Genomic DNA, 20,681 nt, shown 5'->3' with positions numbered 1-20,681 from the left:
ACATCTCTAAACTTGTGAGAAACAAAAATTGCAGTGACTTTGTCCCCCCCTCCAATCTGCAGTTAAACATATTATACATCTAGAGTGTGAAAATTCAATACCTCATTTAAGAGGTTAAGACATTCCATCACAATCAGATAAGTACTTTATTTTTCTGCAGAAGTTACAGTAATAGCACATGAGGAGAACTTGTTAGTCTCCTGAATTATGCAAAACACAGAAAATATAGTGAGAGAAAACGTTTAGTATTCCATTCCAGCAGCCCTCCCAGCATATAATCACATTAATCAAACATCACACGTTCCTCGAGTTTAGACAGCATGTTACCTTTTAAGACAAGTAGACACTGAAATCTCATTTTAGCTTTCCAGAACTGAAACCTGCCAAAAGAAACTTTTGGAAAGTATCTTCCAATTCTAGAATAGTTTTTATTTTTTAGGTCCCTTCAAATTCAAAAGTTTACATAAATTTCTTAGGAATGTGGTTGAAGTTGGTAGCAGTGCTGCCACGAATGGTGACCTGTACAGACTGTGCCTCGTCTCTCACCCAATGACCCCTGGAGATATGCACCAGTTTCCCTGTGACCCTGCGGGTGTGGGCTATGATTGGATTGATGGACGTACATTTCTTAGAATTAAATTTTGTCAAGCCTATGGCAACAACTCCACGCATAAAGGCATCTAGATGGTAGCTTAAATGGGAGATCAGAAGAAAAAGGACTTAAAGAATAACTAAACCCCAAAATCAACTTTTTAGGGAACTGTCTGGATTGTTCCCTAAAATCTTTGTTTCTGTAGAGACTGTATCATGTTTCTATGAATTTGTTTGATTCTGGCACATTCAGCCTAAAGCTGCCTCAGTGCTGCCCTCTTTGGGTGAACAGTGGTTACTACAGTCATATTTTTCTATTGGTGATGTCTACACATCGCGTCACACAGCCCCACGTTCTGGCATAAAACCATGTCACTCAGACACACGCCCCCTGGTGGCGAGTCAGGAGTTGGAATTATGAGCGTGGTAAGAACTGATCTGTGTTGCCTGGTGGTTTTGTGCAAGAGCAGCTAGTCTTGAGTATTTTGTAAACCGCTCATCTACCGAGATGTTAATGCACGGCCATCTGTCTGGCTTAGGAAAAATAACTCGAATGGAAAAAAAAACGCAGCCAGTACTTTGGACTAAAATGATTTTTGAGGTCAGAGAAGAATTAGCAGTCAGACTTCAACAGAAGAATGTGGAATTTCATCTCTAAAAGCAAAATAAATCAAATAACCGAGCAGAAATGCAGGCTGATTTGATGGATCTCAACTTCACTTACAACCTTGAGAATGTAGAATCACAATTTGTGATTAGCAACAAGAAAACATGAATCCATCGCAGCTTGTATTAATACTGCAGGCTGCCACGTTTCATTCCTGTATGACCACATGTTCTACCAGGAACACACACTATGGCACCGAGCTCAAATCAACTCAAACTCACAAAATAAGCTCAGTGTACTTGAGTGGCTTCACAGTCACCACAACTCCATCCGACAGAGCATGTTTGGGATGTTGGAACAGGAGACTCTCATGCTGAATGTGCAGCTGACCAACCTGCAGCAACTGTGCGCTCCCACCATGTCGGTGCAGAGCAAGATGCCAGAGAATTATTCACACGTCTTGTAGAATCCACGGGGAATTTAAGGCACTTCTGAAGGCAAAATAAGTCTTGACACAATACCTTGTATCTATGTATGAAATACCTGGTGAGCTAAAGTCTAGTCAGCGCTGGCTGAAAGTGAGGAAGGCGAGTTCCAGCACGGAGACTTCTCCTGCCCCCCACCAGCCTCAGCAGACGAGGGCTGCATTATATTCAGCTCGCCACAGGTGCAGCCAATTAAAAAAAACACAATGAATCCCAGGTAGCAGTGGAGGAATCCTAAAACTGGCTCTGTAAGACTCGCTGGAATCCAGAGGGATAGAACTGCTTAGAAAGTTACTCTGGAGGGGAGAGCAGTTCTTGGAGCAGCATGTTGAAGTTCATGATGACAGAAAAAGATTTGGAAAAGCAAATCGATTCACTTCCTGTCTTCCAGCTCCAACTGATATCACCTAAATACTGGATTTTCGGATATGAGCTTTATTTAAAATGTCCCATAGCGCGGTCACTAATTTGTTGTATTAAATTGATAGTATATTATAGTTATTCTCAGAATACTATCAACAGAGTACTGCATACAGAAATGTACCTGAATCTGAAGCGATGGACACCTCAGGAATAGAAATAGTTGCTTTATTGTCCCAAGAAAGACATTTAGCTCATGGCTTCCCTGCATATAACATAATTATGCTCCAGGTTATCCAACCTCTGAAAAAATAAGTAACAAAAACAATAAATGCATATCTGAGTTAAAATGTTCTCATTGTAAAAGAAACAAAACAATTCTCCTAGTTTAGAGCTGCTGATCATGAAATACATATTTGGAAAAGCAAAACTGATTGAGCTTAGTACATTTTGAGTTAAAGGCACATTCATAATTAGCATGCAATACCTTTGTAGCATTCACTTTAAAAGTTCCCTCTCACTTTTTCACTTTATTTACTCACAGGTACGGTGACCCCCTGCGTAGTGGCAGTTCAGTATTCTCAGACTGTTCTGTGGAGTGTAACTCAAAATTGTTCATGATTAATCCAAATATTCATGGATCTTTCAGTAAAGCATATCTGAAATGTTTGGAAAAATGCAGCCGGGGAAGCTGAAATACCTACGTCACTGCTATTGGCTGATGTCTGCAAAGCAGCCAATCCACGATCCCTATTTTACTTTATTTTTTTCCTTTTTGTTGCTGATTGGCTGTAGCCTCAAGCTGAGGTCAGGAAGACTGCGGCCATCAGCTTTAAGTTCTAAGATAATTTCCACTGTGAAGGTATATTTGATGTTTGAACATGCAGCGGTGGTCAGTGACCCCCATGGACACTTCAGGTCTACTGTATAGACTTTGCACTGCAGTGAAACAAAATACAGTTATGTATTTCTGTGGATACAAATGATTATTTCACTTATTCAGGTAAAAAACAATGTAAGTGGAGCTCACCGTATGTGAAAGAGTAATTGTTGTCAATACCTTCTATCATGTGTTTGCTATTCAAGGTAAAGATTCTTTTCCTGGGTATTTAGAGTCCAGTCTGAAGGACCAGGCTCAACAGACTGGACTGTAAAGCTGCAGTAAAGAAAATGCTATATAAGCATGTACACGTTCTACATACTTATATGTGTATGTGTAATTCCCCCATCAATCTCTGCAGCTCTTAGCCAAAACATTAGTCAAATTAGAGGCCATCTTTATCAAAACATTTAGTTTAATAGACTAATTTGATGTATTTTTTATACTGTTCTTTTTTCTTTTGTTTTTGCCTTTTGTGACAAACTTACTCATTAGAATTACGCCTGGCATTAAGGTTCGAGTATCCAAAAGTGAAATACCCAAAGAGAAGCACCGAATGATTTTTCATAAATAATATTTATTTACGAGATAAATAAGTAAACACGTGAAGACAGAGTATAATATGACCCTTTTCCTGTTTCTGTCACGGCTGAGTGGAGTTGAGTATTTCTGAGATATTAATGCTTGATTCTGCATTCGGCTTTTCTTTCCTTTTAGTGCGCTACAAGATCATGGATAATGGCCACCTGCTGATACATGGCATCAAGAAGGTCGATGAAGGAATGTATAATTGTGAGGCTCGTGTTATGGCCAGGGGAGAAATTGACTTCCGGACGATAAAGGTCATCGTTAATGGTAAGCACTCCATCTGCGTCTACTTTAGCGCTCAGCATGAGCGGTTTCCCAACAAGTCGCTAGTTTGCTCATAATGGAGGGATGTGATTAGGAAGACTGTCTGTCAGAGGAAATTTGCTCTTTTAAAGCTTAAGATGTGGCTCGTAATATTCTGCATCTGTCCACCTGTCCTGCTCTGGGACTCGGTCTGCTTACGGTTTGAAAAAAGCACATGGATGTGTTCAGCCTCACCCTGAGTCTGTGGGAACGCTGCTCTTGATTTTTATTTTCCTCGCTCTGTGGTTTTTGATAATTAGATGGTGGCTCCGCTTCAGCTTTTAGTCCAAATCACCCCAGGCAGAGGTTCATAGAACGGCGAAGGATTTTTATCACAAATATTAATCAAAAACGTAGGAGGGACTATTAAGATTACCTTGCAAGCTGACCTGTGACTTGCTTCCCTCTAACTTTTTGTCTTCTTTCCGTTTCAGTTCTTCCCACAATCCGTGCCAGGAAGTCCGAAGTCAACGCCACAGCAGATGTTGGTGAATCTGCCCTGTTGGCCTGTGATGCAGACGGCTTCCCTGAGCCCACCGTTACCTGGGCGCAGTATGACATTTTCCCTTCCCTATGAATGAAATATCAATAAGCATTGGCTCCAGGTCACATCAGACTACATTAGTATACTGTGGGGAAACACGCTTTTCAGGGTTTAAGTTGACTAGGTGTAGTGCTGTAAGGTCACATTCCTGAGCTTCTCCGCTTTAATAAAGCAGCTTAACACAGATGTAGATTATTTTTGAAAGAGACAAACAAAAAGATGCAGATGATGTGATATTTCCGATCTTCTTAATGAGAAGCTTAGTGGAAGGAAAAAGAATATTTAAAAGCACAGATCTCTACATAAAATGGCTCTATCAAAAAAAATTGGGTTTCACATTTTTAATTGAAGTAGTTTAAGTAAATTAACTTTTCCTTGTTTTATTTATTTATTTATGTATTTATTTATTTATTTCACTGCACCTGTATATGTTTATCAAAAACCAGCAAGAACGTACCATTAAGGCTCTTTACATATTGCATCTCAAATCCCTTTCACAAACTTGTGTGTGTTTTCATTTTTACAGTAATTAGTTTTAAATAAAATAATTTAACTCATTACTTTGTATGCTTCTGAAGGTGTTTGAGTAAAAGTCCTGCGAAGTGAAGCCGCTGCCTTTTTCTGTCTTTTCCCACCTCTACAGTAACAACGTCGTCCTTGAGACGGGCGACAAATACAGCTTGAACGAGGATGGTTCTGAATTGGTAATAAAGGAAGTCAAAAAGGTGGATGAAGGAGATTACACTTGCATCGCCAAGAACAAGGCAGGAGAGAAAACCGAGGAAGTCAGCCTGAACGTGTTCGGTAAGAGAATATCTCCCTTCCCGTACGTTTTTCTTCTCTCTCTCTCTCTGTCATTCTGGCCTTCCCTGTCGCACTCATTGACATTTACTGCACACTCCTTTCACAGCTTTTCCATTAGCTGGATGTAGCCGTACACAACATGAAGCGCTCAGCATGCCCTGTTGAAAAGTGACTAAAACACCCTTCAGGTCATTTTAAACATGTATCAGTGTAGACTTTTACCCTAGAAAGTCACTAACACTGATTAAAAAAAAATCTCTCTGAAACCTTTAGGCCCCCTAATGCTGAACGAAGCAACCAAGTAGGTATTTGTTTTAAATAGGATAATCAAATATTAACTGAATCTTTAAATACAGCAATGGACTAAATTAAAGAGCTATTTCTCTGTTTATGGGACGTCTGGGTGTCACTTAATCGCATGTAGTTTCAAATCTAAACGAATTTGATCTGTAAAAACCGAACTGGGTTATTTGTACAGTAATAATAAATTGCTGAAACCTATTTTGAAGGCAAGTATTGATGGCACTGATAGAGGGTTATGCGTGGACTGAAATATTCTACATTGATTCAAGAAATCTTTAGACTTCGATTTGCGAAGTAACTTGAATTTCATAAACAATAAAGTGGAAACAAGCAGTAGAAATCTGTTCAGTGTTCAAACATTTGTTTCATCGCCTGTGGCTTTCTTCTAAAGTCAAATCATCGGACCTGTAGCTTCCAGAGGAGACGTCTGTGTCACTGAGAGGCACATGGCTTTGATAAGATGGTGACATTTGATACTTTTGATCTTAGAATGAGTCGATTCAAAACTAAATTACTTCTACACTTGTTTTGCTGCCTCAACTATTCCCCAAACCCCAAAGAAGGGGCAAATTTAGTTTGTAGAGACGCTAAAACTCTGTCAAGGGAGAGTGTTTCCACAGTGTGAAATCTGAAGAGTAGGCTGCAACAAACACCCCCTGCTGTGTCCCGAGCGGAAAAGCATTGATACGTTCTGTTCTGTTTCCAGTGCTGCCGAACATTACCTACTTCAACAACGAGACTGCCTCAGAGTTTGATGAGGAGGTCACCCTGACCTGCGAGGCCTCGGGTGACCCCACACCCACCATCTCCTGGAGATTTGGAAACAGAGTTTTCACTGAAGGAGAGCAGGTACAGCTTGTTATGTTTCACTTTTCACTTGGTAAGGAGAAACAGTTCTGCCACGAGCAATTCTGTAAATGTCTCTTATTATGCACAGAGATCAGAGCATCGTGTTGGAATTTTCTAAAGAATGCTCCTTTATTTGATCCTATTGCAGAGGATATGAAATGTTTCCATGCCTTTGTTGAAAGAGCAAACGATTATGAATGACTGAGACATTTCCTTAACATTTTTACGTACCTTTAACCCGAGAAACAAACATGTTTCAAGGAAAATGTTAAAAATAGAAAAACTGCAACAACCTGTTTGCATCAATATGCCTTAAACTGCCAACCGAGTTTCAGAATCCAATTAAAGTTCAGCTTAATCCACAGTTTGCAGAGAGAACTCAGATTTCTAACTTTCATTTATTCTCCTGAATGATCTTTGGAAAGCACTGACAGTGTGGCTGATGGTTATATAGAAAGCTATTTAAATCAATAAATGAAATGAATAAACTAGAGAAGCAACTGATAAGCCAAAGACAAATGAATGCTTGAATTGCATAGCCTGTGAATGTAACTTTTATAAAGGTACATTTTATGCATATTTGTTGAAACTGATACGAAGTCATGATGAGATAAAATGAGACGGACACACGATGCGCACAACTCATCATTCCAGGAAAACCATTTAGCTGCTGTCATCGATGGCCATGCTAACTAGCCTTAGCATTCACTGCAGGCTCTGCTGTGGGGAAGGGTCTGAGACTGCATACATTGGAGTGATTGACAGCGCTAAGACCCTCCTTCCTGTTCTGATTGGTTGTTAGTAAAAGAGCTTGATTTCCAGTACATTTACAGATTGTCTCATACCATGCTAACACATGTTTTTTTATTTATTTATTAGTCTACAATTATGTAAAAAAGAAAAACAAACAAAAAAAGACGTGCTTTTTCTAAAAATGACCTACTACAACTTTAAAAAGAAATTCTCAGTGGATGTGTGCAACCAGGATGTTCATGTGATCATTGAGGATCAATTTTTTTCCTGTTTTCTTTCTCAAACTGTTCTGATTCCGTTTGAAATGTTCAGGATATAAAATATATCACATCACAAGGGGAAGGATTTCTAAAATGGTTTATCATGCGCTAACTCATGTGCGTCACAAACGCCTGACAACAGGGGTGTCTTTAATGCCAGTGTTTAGCAACTTTAAAGATACACTGAAGAAACTGAGAGTAAGAAATATGTCATTTATCACAGTGTGAATCCATTACAATGATGCTGTTTTGCTTTTCTTGGGCATAATCACTTTGAACTCCTGGTGAAAGCAAGACATGGCTCAGTTTCAGCAGAGACATCACAATCATTTAGTCGCCACTCTCCTCTCAGTCTTTATTCTGTCTTGAAAATGACTTCAGTAAACTGTACCTCCACCGTTTCCCATCCAGCAGGACAATCATCTCAAATTGTCTCGCTTCATTTCGTACACCAACCTGCAATCATTTCATCAGCTGAATTAAACTCCGGAGTCTAACAGCTCTCTAAACTCGTCACATTCTTCTCTGGAATGGTTTTAATTTTTAATAGATTTCATAGCGAATGCCAGAGGCGAGTGTGCAGTTTCCTATAAAACCAATTTCCAGGCAGTTCTGTGCTGTGATACTTACCCGGTGTTAACACTCCATCTGTCCCTGTTCTATCGAGGTTATTAGCTCCTATAGAGAGGGTTTTTCTGGAAGTGCTTTGAGAAGACCCTACAGGAAAATTATGTGTGAATACGCTAAAAAGGTGAAAATTAATTTTGTTGACGTTACTCCTAATTATTGCTTTTATTCGGGTTATTTTTGCCTGCCTGTGCTCATCTGCCAAGTGCTGTAATGACCCACTTTAGAAATGAGTGTGCTCATTTTTTTTTGGAGATGATCATCATCAGGGAAACTAGATTACGGTTTGGTTTTGATTTATTGATATTTTTAAACGTGCATTTGCTTAAAAGCAACAGTCCTGCAACTTTTAGATGCGTCCAAAACAGCTGAACCAAATGATTAGATTAGCTCCTCAGCCTGGTTCCAAGTCTAACAAAGGCCAGTAATGAACCATCTAAAAACAGCAGCAGTTCAAATATGACATGGTGCACTTAATTTCAAAATGCAGTTAAAAAAACATTTTAAGGGAAGTACTCAAACTCACATAGCAAGGCTACTTTGTATCAAATTAGAAAGAATGAAAGGCATTTCAAATCCAATTAAAATAGAAAAAAAAAGAACAATTTAAACTAATTTATAAAACAATGCCGCACAATGCCAGTTGACAAATACTTATCTGCCTCAGAAATCCCAGCTGGTTTTATCAATGTTGCTGACTTTGTAGTTTGCATGTTGACCATGCATGTGGTGACAGTGGGGAGAAACATCCAGCAGAACCAGGTTCAATATGATTAGCCTTTGGGTTCAGAGGACAGTAATGAGCTACAAGATAAACACAACACAAATAAGGACTTTAACTAAGAGAACTTTCTGCAGGAAAACCAAAAAAAGAAAAGAAAGTACACAAAGATTACAACAATATCACAGTTAATTGCTCTTTTCCAGAAGAAGAAGTGACCCTGGGATATTTTCTATGTTAAAGAAAAACAAAGTATTTCAGCAAAGGCTTCTTCCCAACAGTTGTTTCAGTTGTAAATGTGCTTAAATTAACACACTGAGTTTTGTGTACTGTTGCACTGTCACAGTTCAGGAAGTGTTCTGATAAAAAAATAAATAAAATAAATAAATAATGTTTTTTTGGAGGCTCTGCTGGTAAAACTAATTTCTGTTTCTCCAAACTGAAGTCAGCCAGAGGAAGGTGAGATTCATAAACCTATTTATCAAACTGTCTCTGGAAAGAATTGAAACTGTCCCTTTAACAGGTGAGAACTATGTGTATTATTGTTCTGCATTTTGTTCAGTACACTGATCAGTACGCTCTGGCAACAGAGTCTCATCCAAGTGTTTTTCCTTATTAAAGTTTGATAGTGTTAAAAAATATCCGTCACAACAGTCTGTCCTGTCAACATGTGCAGCGGTAAACAGTAAGAAATATAATCACCCTGCTGCAGACTTAAAAACAAACATCGGTTTGTGTTCCAGCTTATGCTAAACAAAATGGCTGATATAAGACTATAAAAGCAGTAAACACGAAGCGCCTTCAGTTTCTCTTGCATCAACACTTCGGACTGACCAGCTTGACCGCTGGTAGTTGGCCACTAAACAAAAAGAAAACACAATTTGGCACAAAATAACCTTGAAACTCTTCATCTTTGAGGCCATTCCGTTGAAGCGATTTTATCCTGCATCATGAGATGTAATTATTATGTAAATGGTGCTGCACATGACGGAGGCATGAAACGGCAGCTGTGTTATTCTTGGAGCAGCGCACAGTCAGTACACTGAGCACCTGTCCTGTGGCGTCCCAGAGGATGTGCAGATATTGAGGCCACAGTGGCCTACTTTGCTTTTCATGCTTTGTCCTCTGGTCTCCTGTGATGGATGATGGTCTAAAGCAGCAGCATAAATCAAATTTTAATATGGAATTCAGATCTGAGAAATTAACCAAACGATCATTGGTCTTGGTTAAGACAGAGTGCTTTACTGTTAGACAGAAGGTGTTAGAATGTTAAATAAGGACAGAATCATAAAATGTAGCCATCATATGCGAATAATGTAAAGCAAATAAAAAAAAAACCTGATAAAAGTAAATTAAAATCTTAACTCTACAAAGATGTCTACAGAGCTAGATGAACCAGAACTCAGGCTGTAGATATCTGGTTTCTTGTAAGCGCTGTGTTTTTTAGCCTCATTGAGTCTGGTTAAGGCTATGATCTGACCAATGCGATCATGAATGTTTTTGACACACTCAAAAACACAGTGACTGTGGCCACATAGTGACTCAAGACCTGTAGTTGGGTGTCGTCAGCATAAGTACTCTCAGAGACGTTGTACTCCATAGTCTGAAACAAGAGTAGGACATGGAAGTTGAATAAAAGTGGTCAAAGAACGAAACCTTGAGGAACCCCTCAGGTAATCTGTGGTCACTCGGATTTCTAACGTCTAAAGCAGCTCCATTTGACCAAGAAGGATTGGAACCAGGTTAGCACAATACCAGACAACCCCATCTGCTTCTTGACCCAGGCTGTCTCAGGTAAGAAACCTGATTACCTTTTTTTAAAGGTACAGCGGAAAATTTAAGGTTACATGCGAGTCTGTAAACCTTTATAACTGTGGTTTAATCCGCTATAGATCACATGTGAAAAGAAGTACAGCCTGCTGGTATTGATATATCGTACAATTTTTATGAAAGTTTTAGTAGGCATAAACGTTGATCAGAAACTTTTCTCCAGATACGAATCTCTAGCTGCCATCATTGGTATAGAATATTCCAGACTTTTAGTGTCTTTGACACAGCTTGCACATCCCCAGTTTTCTCTTATTAACCGTGCAATTTATCACTGCCAGAAAGTGGAAGCAGTCACGGCTGCATTGCAAGTTTCTGAATCTTATCTTCCACCTGCACGACAGTCCTCGCTTTGCCCATCGCTGCTCACAGTTGTCAACAAATGTCCCCCATTCACAGCCTGTCACAACCCCCCTTTATTCCTATTTATCACTGTCACAAATGTTTCGATTTCATGTTGGCGCTCTCTGAAATTTCCTCTAATCATTTGGTGACGGTTCCGTAATTTCCACTGGATTGTGATTCATTATTAGGCTACAGTTTGTGACACTCTGTCGTCTGTTTTCACATCCATCAGACATGAAGTGGACAGTTTCATTCATAATGATGTCCAACAGAAGTACAGTAATTTAACATAACAGCCTCTACTTCTTTTTTAAATCAGTCTTTTTTTTTTTTTTTTTTTTTTTAAAGAAAAAACTGTGCAACTTCAAATTTAGGATTCTCATTGTCAGGTTATATTTCCTGGCCCACCTTGGAAGCAGAGAGCGCTGCTATTAATGGAAACGCTGATTAGGAAGAAAACACGTCTACGTGCCTGCAGCGGCTCACCTGTAATTAGTTTTATTGCCTTTTTTCCACAGTGTGGCCAATTCCTTTTTATGGTACATTAATTAATAAGCAGCTAAGAAGGTCCCATTCAGCAAAGCAGAACTGAGCTCCACTTTGGCGTTCTAACTGGAGCTGTTCGGTCTCCGTTTCCTGCTCTCATTCCCTGATTCCACCTGAACATCCGTTCAGATGGAAAATAAATCTTTAGCTCTGATTAATCTTCAATGAAATTAGCTTAACTTCAGGTTGGCAGGCAAGTTGTTTGGTCTCGTTTTAGGTGTTTATTCGGTGTTGTTCTTTAGAACATTCTGGATTTTGTGTAAACAGTCATTTCTTAAGCTTGGTTAAACTTTTATTTACAAAGAAGGTCTTGACTGTTTCCATAGAGACTCTTTATTTGTGAGAACAGTTAGGACGATTTCTGCCTGTGTACAAGCAGCAAAAAATGGTGACTTTATAACAGGTTTATGTTGTTTGACATAAAAGAAAAATATATAAAGTTCATTTTTTTCTGTTACTGCTTTATTTGCTTTCAGGTAAAGATGCTAGGTCATAGTGTTTTTAGACAATTAAGTACACCTTTAGAGCAATAAAAACTGCTCTAAAGGGACAGTTATCATTGCTCAAAAGCCTCGTGTACAAAGGGTTTTGTGTACAAGCACAGTTCTTCATACTTCATCAGAAGTGTAGAAATCGGCTCTCATTGACGTAGTCACAAAGCAAAAAGCTGGAGGAGGCCTAGAGCTTCTCTATGCACCCCACAGAGTGGGGAACCTGGTGAGGAAGGTAAATTAGCATCTCTGAGGCTCACTGTAGCAGAACGACAGCAAAGAATCACCAAGTCTGCTTGACAACCAAATATCTGAAGGCTTTTGTGTACTGGGGTTGCTCTGTTTCTCTGTGAATGATCAGTTTTATGTACAGGAATGAAAATAAGACGATCTCTATTGAAAATCGTCTTTTGTGTTTAGCTTAAATAATTCTGCTTTACAGTCGCGACCTGTTGCACAATTTTCTAACTCCTAAAGCAATTCAACAGATTTTTAGTACTATTTTTAATATATTCCAACTGCTTATGAGATGATTTGTGTACTTTGATGTTTTTGATGTCAAAAAGCAATTTTCATGGACTTTCAGCGCCCTGCACATGAGACGTGCATTTTGGTGCGGAATAAGTGAAATCCATTCTGCCGTCTGTGTGGATCCTGTCTGAAATATCATTCACTCCACTGTTTCTGCCTTTGCTTCCTCTGTCTTTGTTCTTCCCAGGCATCTTGGACGCGACCAGACAAATATGAGGTATTGCCAAAAACTTCATAGCCCAAAGTCAACTAATAAGACCCTGAACTTACACCTTAGACTCCTCCCCCCGTTTCCATTTCCATTGCAGAGCAGAGGGGTTGTAATTTAGCCTGCGTTTAATATGCTTTAGACTTTAGCTGTACACTTAATGTGTAGGTCATTAGGCATGTAGTGCAGTTCATTTAATCCAATTAGTTCCAGTACACATTTAGACTTACCCTATTTAGTTGTCGCTGTTTGTTGTTGTTGTCGGCAGATTCGATCTCTCGATGGAGCCGCGATCTGAAAGCAGTCTGAGCTATTTTCTCCTGGCCGCGCCGTTATTTCCTGCTGCAGGGTCTGCTTAGTTCTCGGCCTTTAAAATCATTTTTGGGAAATGAAAATAAAGACCCCTGCTTTTTGTTGTGGACAGATCAGGGAGCCGGCGGCATGCTGCTGAATAAACCACGGTGTGCTCTGCTGTGAGCAAGCCGTGAGTTGAACTCGCATAAATCCAAACAGTGGTAGAAAACGCTGCGCCTCCTGTCAGGGTCCTGGGGCTGGCATGTTTGGCTTTAACTACACACTTGGATGACTCTTTCAGTCATTTGGAGCCTGACTGTGAGACAGTTTGTCCAGATGACAAAAACGTCTCATCTTTCCCAAGAGGTGTTTATGTATATTCAGGTTTTTTCAGACGGATATGTTAGAAGAATTAGTTCAATTTTGTTACTAACAAAATTTGTGCTTGTTTTTTTTTCTGACTAAAAGCATTAAAAGTGGATTAAAGCAAGATTGAAGCTGGATAATAAGGATTATTTGGACAGACAGTGAAAAACACAAAACCTCTCCACAAACCAAACGAAAAGATCTAAATAAGAGACAGACACTAACAACCTCACTCATCCAACTAACAATACATGTGTACCTCAGTTCATCTATCATTGAAAAGTGAATTTATCCCAGTAATTCAGTTCAAGAAGTGGAACTTGTGTTTATCTGAAAAGTGAAATACTACTTTCCTACTCTTAATTTTGAGGATTCTGTCATCCAGCAAATGAAAACCCAATATCAACTTTCTCACAAAGTTACAGCATTACATCATCCCAATTAAAAAAAAAAAAAAAAAAGCTAACTCGGTGTTCGGTTTGGGCTCCTTCCTCATCAATGAATGCATCAGTGCGGCGTGGCCTGGAGGAGGTCAGCCTGTGGTTCTGCTGAGACGTTTAGGAAACCTCACTGGACCTTCAGGTCATCTGCATGGTTGACTCTCATGTCTCATGTTTGGACAATACTGCGTAGATTTTAAAGTCAGACCAGTTTGCTGGTGTTACCATAGTGATTAATTAAACTGCTTTGATTAGAATATATCTACGTTGAATAAATTCCATTTTTTTAAACTGAATTACTGCAACAAAACGGTTTTCTAATTACATTTACCGCCTGGTAGGTGCATCTGTGTTACTAAGACATAACTCTCCCTGTACTAAGTGTCACCACATGCAGAATCCTAACATCTCTTTATAGAAAAACATACTATTAGCCTGTTTTGACCTGTTTTAATTAATTTAAGAACCCGCAGGGCTGTAGATAACCACCAGGACGCTTAAATTATAGAAAATTATGTTTTTGTTTGACACGAAGGAATCCCAGAGTCTGACCATGACCGAGTCACCATGGTGATTATTTCACCGGAGCAGATTTATTACATGCAGTATGATTTAATATTTAGTGGCGTTTTTTTCCCCCCCTCTAAGCCACAACCCGGTGGTCACTGTGGAACATGTGCAGAATATGGAGTTTATACAGAAATATGTTTTTCCCAGCTAACAGAGTTTTTCTTCTTGTTAAAGTGACTTTTATTTTCTTTATAACTTTTATTTTCTAGATAGTTTGATACTCTCTGGTCTACATGTCATTTTTTCCCATCTAGTTTTGTGTATTTATTATATCTCTAACATCTTTGGAGGCACAAAACATCTCAATAATCAGATAACTAATACAACATGTTCTGTATTTCTGTAAATAAGGTAAATGATCTTTCCACCAGATGGGTGAAATATTTCGTATAAATTCTCTGAGAAAAGCCGTTGAACACCCAGAGACAATCAAACCATTTGGTAAGAATTTGAATGAAGTTGGTGAAAACCTGAGGCCAGTGATCAGTGTATTGAAGAATTGGTTTCCAAGGAGCTGAGCGGGTCTCAGTAGACTCAATTGGTGGCAAGCTGAGGGCAGATAGTGTTACAGGCAGTTTCTGGAGCGTCTGACAGTCGGTCAAGACAGCCATCTTAAAGGTTGGCATGGTAGCACATCAGAATTTGATGTTTTTGCAACTAGATTGTTACAGTACATTCAGATATTTTTGAATTTACATGTAGGAAACAATGTGTTTGAAAAGTAGCAAATAAGAAACAAACATGTTTAGAGTTAAAGTGTCTAAACAGGCAATGAATGGTATTTACAGCCCTTAATGGAGATTAATGACTTCACTTTTTGCGATTGCATGAACCCAGGTGGTTGCTTTGTACGATCAGCTGGACCCTTAATTTCTGGTAATGTTGTCATATGAATATACGGGCCATCCTCTGTGTCCAGTGACCTTCACCAATATGGCTGTCTTCACCATCTGCCTGTAACACTCCCTCTCTACTCACTTTGCCACAACCTGTGTCAGATGTGCCAACCAAAATCAGGTCAGCTCTGTCCAATACAGTCTAATCATGAAGTTTGAAAAAAATATATAAACTATGCAACAAGTTTATTTTACTTAACAATTCTCCACTGCTTTTTAAAACCCCAATAAAATACACTGCTTAAGAAACTATTATTGAATGGGTATAAAAAGATCTGCAGGTTCCCTGTGCAGTCATATTAGATCCTAATTATGCAGTTTGGTTAAATCAGATTAACCCTTTAAACTCTTATCCCAATCATGACATCCACATGTCTTTAAAGAGTCATTGTGAACAGTGAGCTTGCTGAGTGTTGGACTACTCTTTTCGGCAGCTGACCAGAAGTGCACAGCAACAAGTCAGGAGAGACAACGTGCTCCAACACTTCCTCTTGCATCTCATCAGAAAGACTTCAGCTCTTTCTGACGAGAAAGAGCTTTTTGTGCTCCACCTACATCTACTGGATAAATAAAATATCCTTTGAAGATTGACAAGGAAGTATTAGCATAAATTAAGCATGGATAGACTGAGCATAGATAAAGCTTCAGTCTACACAACAGGACTTCATTTAGTGGAACACAACAAAACTAAATGTCACTTTGAATTTCCCCCAAATATAAGCATGGGCAAACCTTATATGATTTGTAGGAAAACAATGTATCCACAAATTAACTTGAAAAAATCTCAAAATTACAGAGGTATTTGTGGTTTTGAAAGGATAATTTTAATATGTTTATGTGTTTTGGCAGATGTAAAACCTCAGTAAAGTTTGATAGTTGGTTACTGAATTCTTAATATTTGCCTTTGAGTCCTGTGGATCTCTAGGGTCCAGAAATCAGCAAACTGAATAAAGAAGGACTTTTTAAGTGCCAAGTTGGCTGTTTTTGAATAAATTATAAAATCCCATTAGTGAGGTTCTTGCTGTTACATCCAGACATCCATGGCCCCAAACAGGACAAACCAGCTGTGTTAAATGAATGCATACATCTCCAGCTCATTTGAGCCAACACTCGGACTGTAGGCAGGGATGAAATGTGTTTTCAGTGTTTTTAACTCTGCTATTCAGCAAGTTACAGTTTCAGCAGAGCAGTTTCATTTATGTTTTGAGTTTTTGTTTTTTTTGTGAGATGTTTTATAGAATATGGATTTTTTTGGAGTAAACGGTATTTAAGAGTGCTTTTATGTTTATCAACCTCAAAAATGACCAAAAAAATATATTCTAAATTTGGTAAAAGCTGCATGATGATGTTATGGCTTTAAAAGTGTCACTGACACCATAAAACCACAAACATGATTTAATGCAGCAATAGATTCATTTTAGCGTCAAACTCTGTATTTTTTGTTCTGTTTTGCTGAAAAGAATCGCTGAAGTTTATTTCTGCAGGTGTTTTGCGAGCACAATGTTTCTTTTCTTTAGTGCCATTTTAAATAATCTACTGGTCACCTCTGAAACAAAATCCCACGAAAAAACATGGCAGTCCGTACCGTTACTGAAATCAGTACAATGTGGAATCAGAGCTGATAGATTTACATCTCCTTTTTGTTGGAGCCGATAAATTAATTATTTTTAAAGGTCTGCCCATTCACTTCTGTTTCTGCAGTCTCATTAAAGTATTATTATCCATTAACCTTTCTGTGTTTGCATTTAAACAGCCCACATTGTGCAAGGGAGACAAGATTAATGCTGCCCTTTTTAAAATGTTTCAGGACACTCCTTTAGGTCTTTTATTAAACAAGAAAATATTTATGCCACATGTGCATCATATATTCCTGCAAAAAAAAAAACAACAACAAAAAAAAACAGTCATGCTGTCATTCCAATACTGAAAAATATGGATAAGTAAATATAAACAGTAACGAATAAAGCACAGAGTGTGCTTGAATTATTAATGGAACATTGTGGAAGCTGGGAGGAAGATGTATGTCTCCTGCTGATGTGTGGGAAGAAAAGTCCTTACTGTATTTATAACTGCTGGAGTTTTTGTGCAGCCATACCGTTATTATTCATCTTATATTGCTCTATTGTATGTTTCATTGCTGTAAGTTTTGCTGCAGAATTTTGCGGCTTTCAGAAAGTCTATAACAATGAATCTCTCCGTGTTCGTATAGACTGCAGATGGGATGGAGAGAGAAAACAGGCTGCATCACAAACCATCGTGATGTACAGCAAAGATCAAGGATCAGGCCAGGTGCAATGCTCTATTATAAAAGCGAGTGGAGTACTTTGAGTAAACTCGTTTGTCAGATGCACACCTGCGCAGGAGAAGGAGGAGGAGGAGGAGTTCTCAGCAACACCGAATAGCAGCCAGGGCAATAAACAGGATCCTCTAATGAAAATGAAAGTGGGATTTAACAAGCTAATTTTCCTCATTGCTTTTATGCTGCTCCAGCTGTAAGTATGCAGCTTGTAAACCTGCAGAAAGGCCTCTAAATAAGTAGGGACGCTAATCAACTTCAAGAGTTTACTGCTTGGGGCTTTTTAAAACTTACTGACTTCCAGTTTAAGTGAGGCGTAATTTACTTAGAGCCTCTTATGAGCGCAGATAGATCCATACTGTAAGAAATTTGACCAAAGAATGGTTACTCTGTGCTTCTTTTTTTAAAGGGAAAGGGAAAGGTAATTTTATTTATATAGCACATTTTCAGCAACGAGGCAATACAAAGTGCTTTACAAGAATTAAAAAGGAAATACAAACAATATAACAAACCAAATGAAAGAGCAAAAGAAGAAAAATAATCTAATAATGTTGATCCAAGGTATATAAACTAGATACTGCTGTCCAGGGTTGCTATAGTATAATTAAGTATCCTCTGGTCTAATTCCATTTCTGGTTTAAAAGAAGAGGAGTCTAAAAAGTATTGCTAAGATAGTTTTTTCTGGATTCTAAGTTTGTTCTAATGCCTGTTCTGGGTTGCTAGATAAGTATAAGTAAGTAAGTATCCTCTGGTCCAATTCCTTTTCTGGTTTGGAAGAATAGGAATATTAAATGTACCATTATTTTTTTACACTTAAGTTCTAGTGTGAGGATTTGAACCTGCTTGTGAACAGCAATTTTAAAATCCATATCGGTCTAAAATTTACATTTTTGGTAAAAAACTTCAGATTTTTGTACGTTTTGTGCAGGTGTATGTTTAGGGTGTTTAGTGTACCCCCCGTATTTGTGGGGTTTAAGGACCTCAAGCAGCATGAATGGCTGAAATCCTCATATACTTCTGACTTCTCTCTAAAAATGTTTACAACGGCCTATTTCAATGGTTCAAACAAGAAATGTACCTTAACATGCATTGATATACACACTGGAAACCATCTCTGTAATACTGCAGAAGCTGCAGTAGCACCCGTTGTTTTTCTCTATGTCCCCTCTTGTGGGGTACAGCCAATCAGCACCAAGGAAATTGAATGGCACTCCTGGATTGGCCACTTTGCACAGAAAAATCTATGAATACCTAACCACGAATGGGCAGGGATCCACTGTGCTTAGTTGTTCACAGACGTTTCAACTTCCATTTGTCTGTTGTTCAGCACCTGCCATGGTGGAAGCTGTGGTGTGAGCTTTTGCATACACATATCTAAAGCTTGGTAAACGCCAGGTCAATAATGTGCTAAAAGTTAAAGTGAAGAGGAAAACATAATATTTAGGATTGTGGTGGTGTTCAAGTTGCAATAACATAATAATGAATGCATTTAATATCAGTAACCTCAACCCACCACCAGGTCAGTCAACATTAACTCAACGGGTCGTGACGTGTTTGCACAACTAAGTCAACCAGTCAACCAAAGCATCACCTTACTTGTTGCCCTCATCCCTCGATTGTACCTGGTGTCTATTGAAGTCACCTGTTTTTATGTGTGTATAATTCCCTATGTCTTTTTCTATAGAGCCTCGACAGGAACGTTGTAGTACGAAGCCATGCGCGGGTGTCCTCCCTCACCCTGAAGAACGTCCAGTTCACTGATGCTGGTCGTTACCTCTGCACTGCCAGCAACTCCATCGGCGAAGACAACCAGCAACTGTTCCTGGAAGTGCGCTGTAAGCCATACGTCTTTTTCTCTCTCTTCACTTCCATTCATAAAGAAACACCTGAATCGTTTATAAATACTAATAATTCATTTATTGAATCGTTTCATGTGATGGTCCAGGGAGCTTTTCTTTTCTTTTGAAATCAAGTCAACATAAACAAAACATGCCTGGAAATGAAAGTTTTTGCATTTGGTATCTTTACACCTTTAACTGTTGGTTTATTTTGTAGACCTGAAATAAAATCACAACTTTAGATGCGAATAAGGACGTAAACAGGAAATAAAATTCTTTCCCAGACCAAAAAAATGAAATGTGAACATTCCAGTTTCTGCTCACCTCATTTCATGAAGATAAATGGTTCAGCAGCGGGCTGGGTCAGTGGTACCACTGTGATTTGTTACCAATAGAAACAAAGACCCACTTTCCAACCTCTCTTTGGGGATCTGGTGCCGTTTTTAGGATTTAACAGCTGGTTTTTTTTTAGAACGAGTCCTTTTTCTTTTGATGCATGTAAAATGTCACTGTGAGAGTTGTGGATGACTTGGATTGAGCACTAAACAGAGAGAATTTTGGTCAGGGATGATTTTACAGGGCAGGATTGCCAGAAGATTCATCCAGAGATGATGAAGGCTGACAGCTATCCAGCTACTGAGGGATCTCTTCTCAGACATCCAGAGATACTCTGGGGGGTTTGACCATCAAACCTTAAATTCAGAGACACCAGGTTACTGTAGCTTTCATCCTCTAAGAAGAACAACAATGAACCAGATCTTCACCATCGTGAACCAACTGAAGGGGTCGTGGTAGTTTGGTTCTCATGTTCACATGTGTTTTGTGGATCTGAGAAAGGATTATGATCCTGTTGTATGAGGAATTTTGTGGAGAATCTTGTAGAGCATTTGGCTGCAGGGTGCTTTTAAAAACTTTTTGGGTGTGTCCCTCTCTTTGGCGCTTAGTCGATCTAAGTTTCTAGCACAGGAAACAAATTCAAATGTGATACATAGCCTACAAATGTGATTGGCTAAGGCTACAGATAAGGATCAGAGGGGTCTGGTTTGGGAACTTCTGGGTCACATCTTTGCTTTGAGTGGTACAGTTGGCATCTTCAACCCCTGACTCTCAGCATGCGCCAAAGCTGTTCACATCTACTTCACAAGTGCAAACGGGCAGTATGAGAGTCACCTCCTCCTGCCTTAACCAGAAGACTTCAAGTATTTTGGTGTCTTGTTCAGAGTTGATAGAAGGATGGGTAGACTGACTGAGGCCATATCAGCAGTAAAGAGACCATTGTGCCAAGCTGTCATGGTGAAGAAAGAAGTAAAGCCCTTTGGCTGTTTACGCTCGGACGCTCACCTGATTGGATGGAAAAA

General features: G+C 39.0%; 1 protein-coding gene across 6 annotated transcripts in view; it reads left to right on the top strand.

The window, feature by feature from the left end:
• Positions 1 to 20,681, top strand: part of ncam1a (neural cell adhesion molecule 1a) — a 285,015-nt gene that overhangs the window by 210,746 nt on the left and 53,588 nt on the right. For 4 of the 6 annotated variants that reach the window (XM_044141320.1, XM_044141319.1, XM_044141323.1 and 1 more), the window contains exons 7-11: positions 3,641 to 3,778; positions 4,249 to 4,366; positions 5,002 to 5,162; positions 6,172 to 6,314; positions 19,170 to 19,320. In XM_044141320.1, coding sequence (XP_043997255.1) covers positions 3,641 to 3,778; positions 4,249 to 4,366; positions 5,002 to 5,162; positions 6,172 to 6,314; positions 19,170 to 19,320 — 711 coding nt within the window. Of the gene's footprint in view, positions 1 to 3,640; positions 3,779 to 4,248; positions 4,367 to 5,001; positions 5,163 to 6,171; positions 6,315 to 12,602; positions 12,633 to 19,169; positions 19,321 to 20,681 lie in introns of all 6 variants that reach the window. The other 2 variants (XM_044141318.1, XM_044141321.1) reach the window with 1 other exon arrangement.

This window comes from Gambusia affinis, linkage group LG15 (assembly GCF_019740435.1).
Source record: "Gambusia affinis linkage group LG15, SWU_Gaff_1.0, whole genome shotgun sequence".
Classification (NCBI taxonomy): domain Eukaryota; kingdom Metazoa; phylum Chordata; class Actinopteri; order Cyprinodontiformes; family Poeciliidae; genus Gambusia; species Gambusia affinis.
Note: the sequence above shows the minus strand (reverse complement) of the source record. Positions and strands in the feature narration are given on the sequence as shown.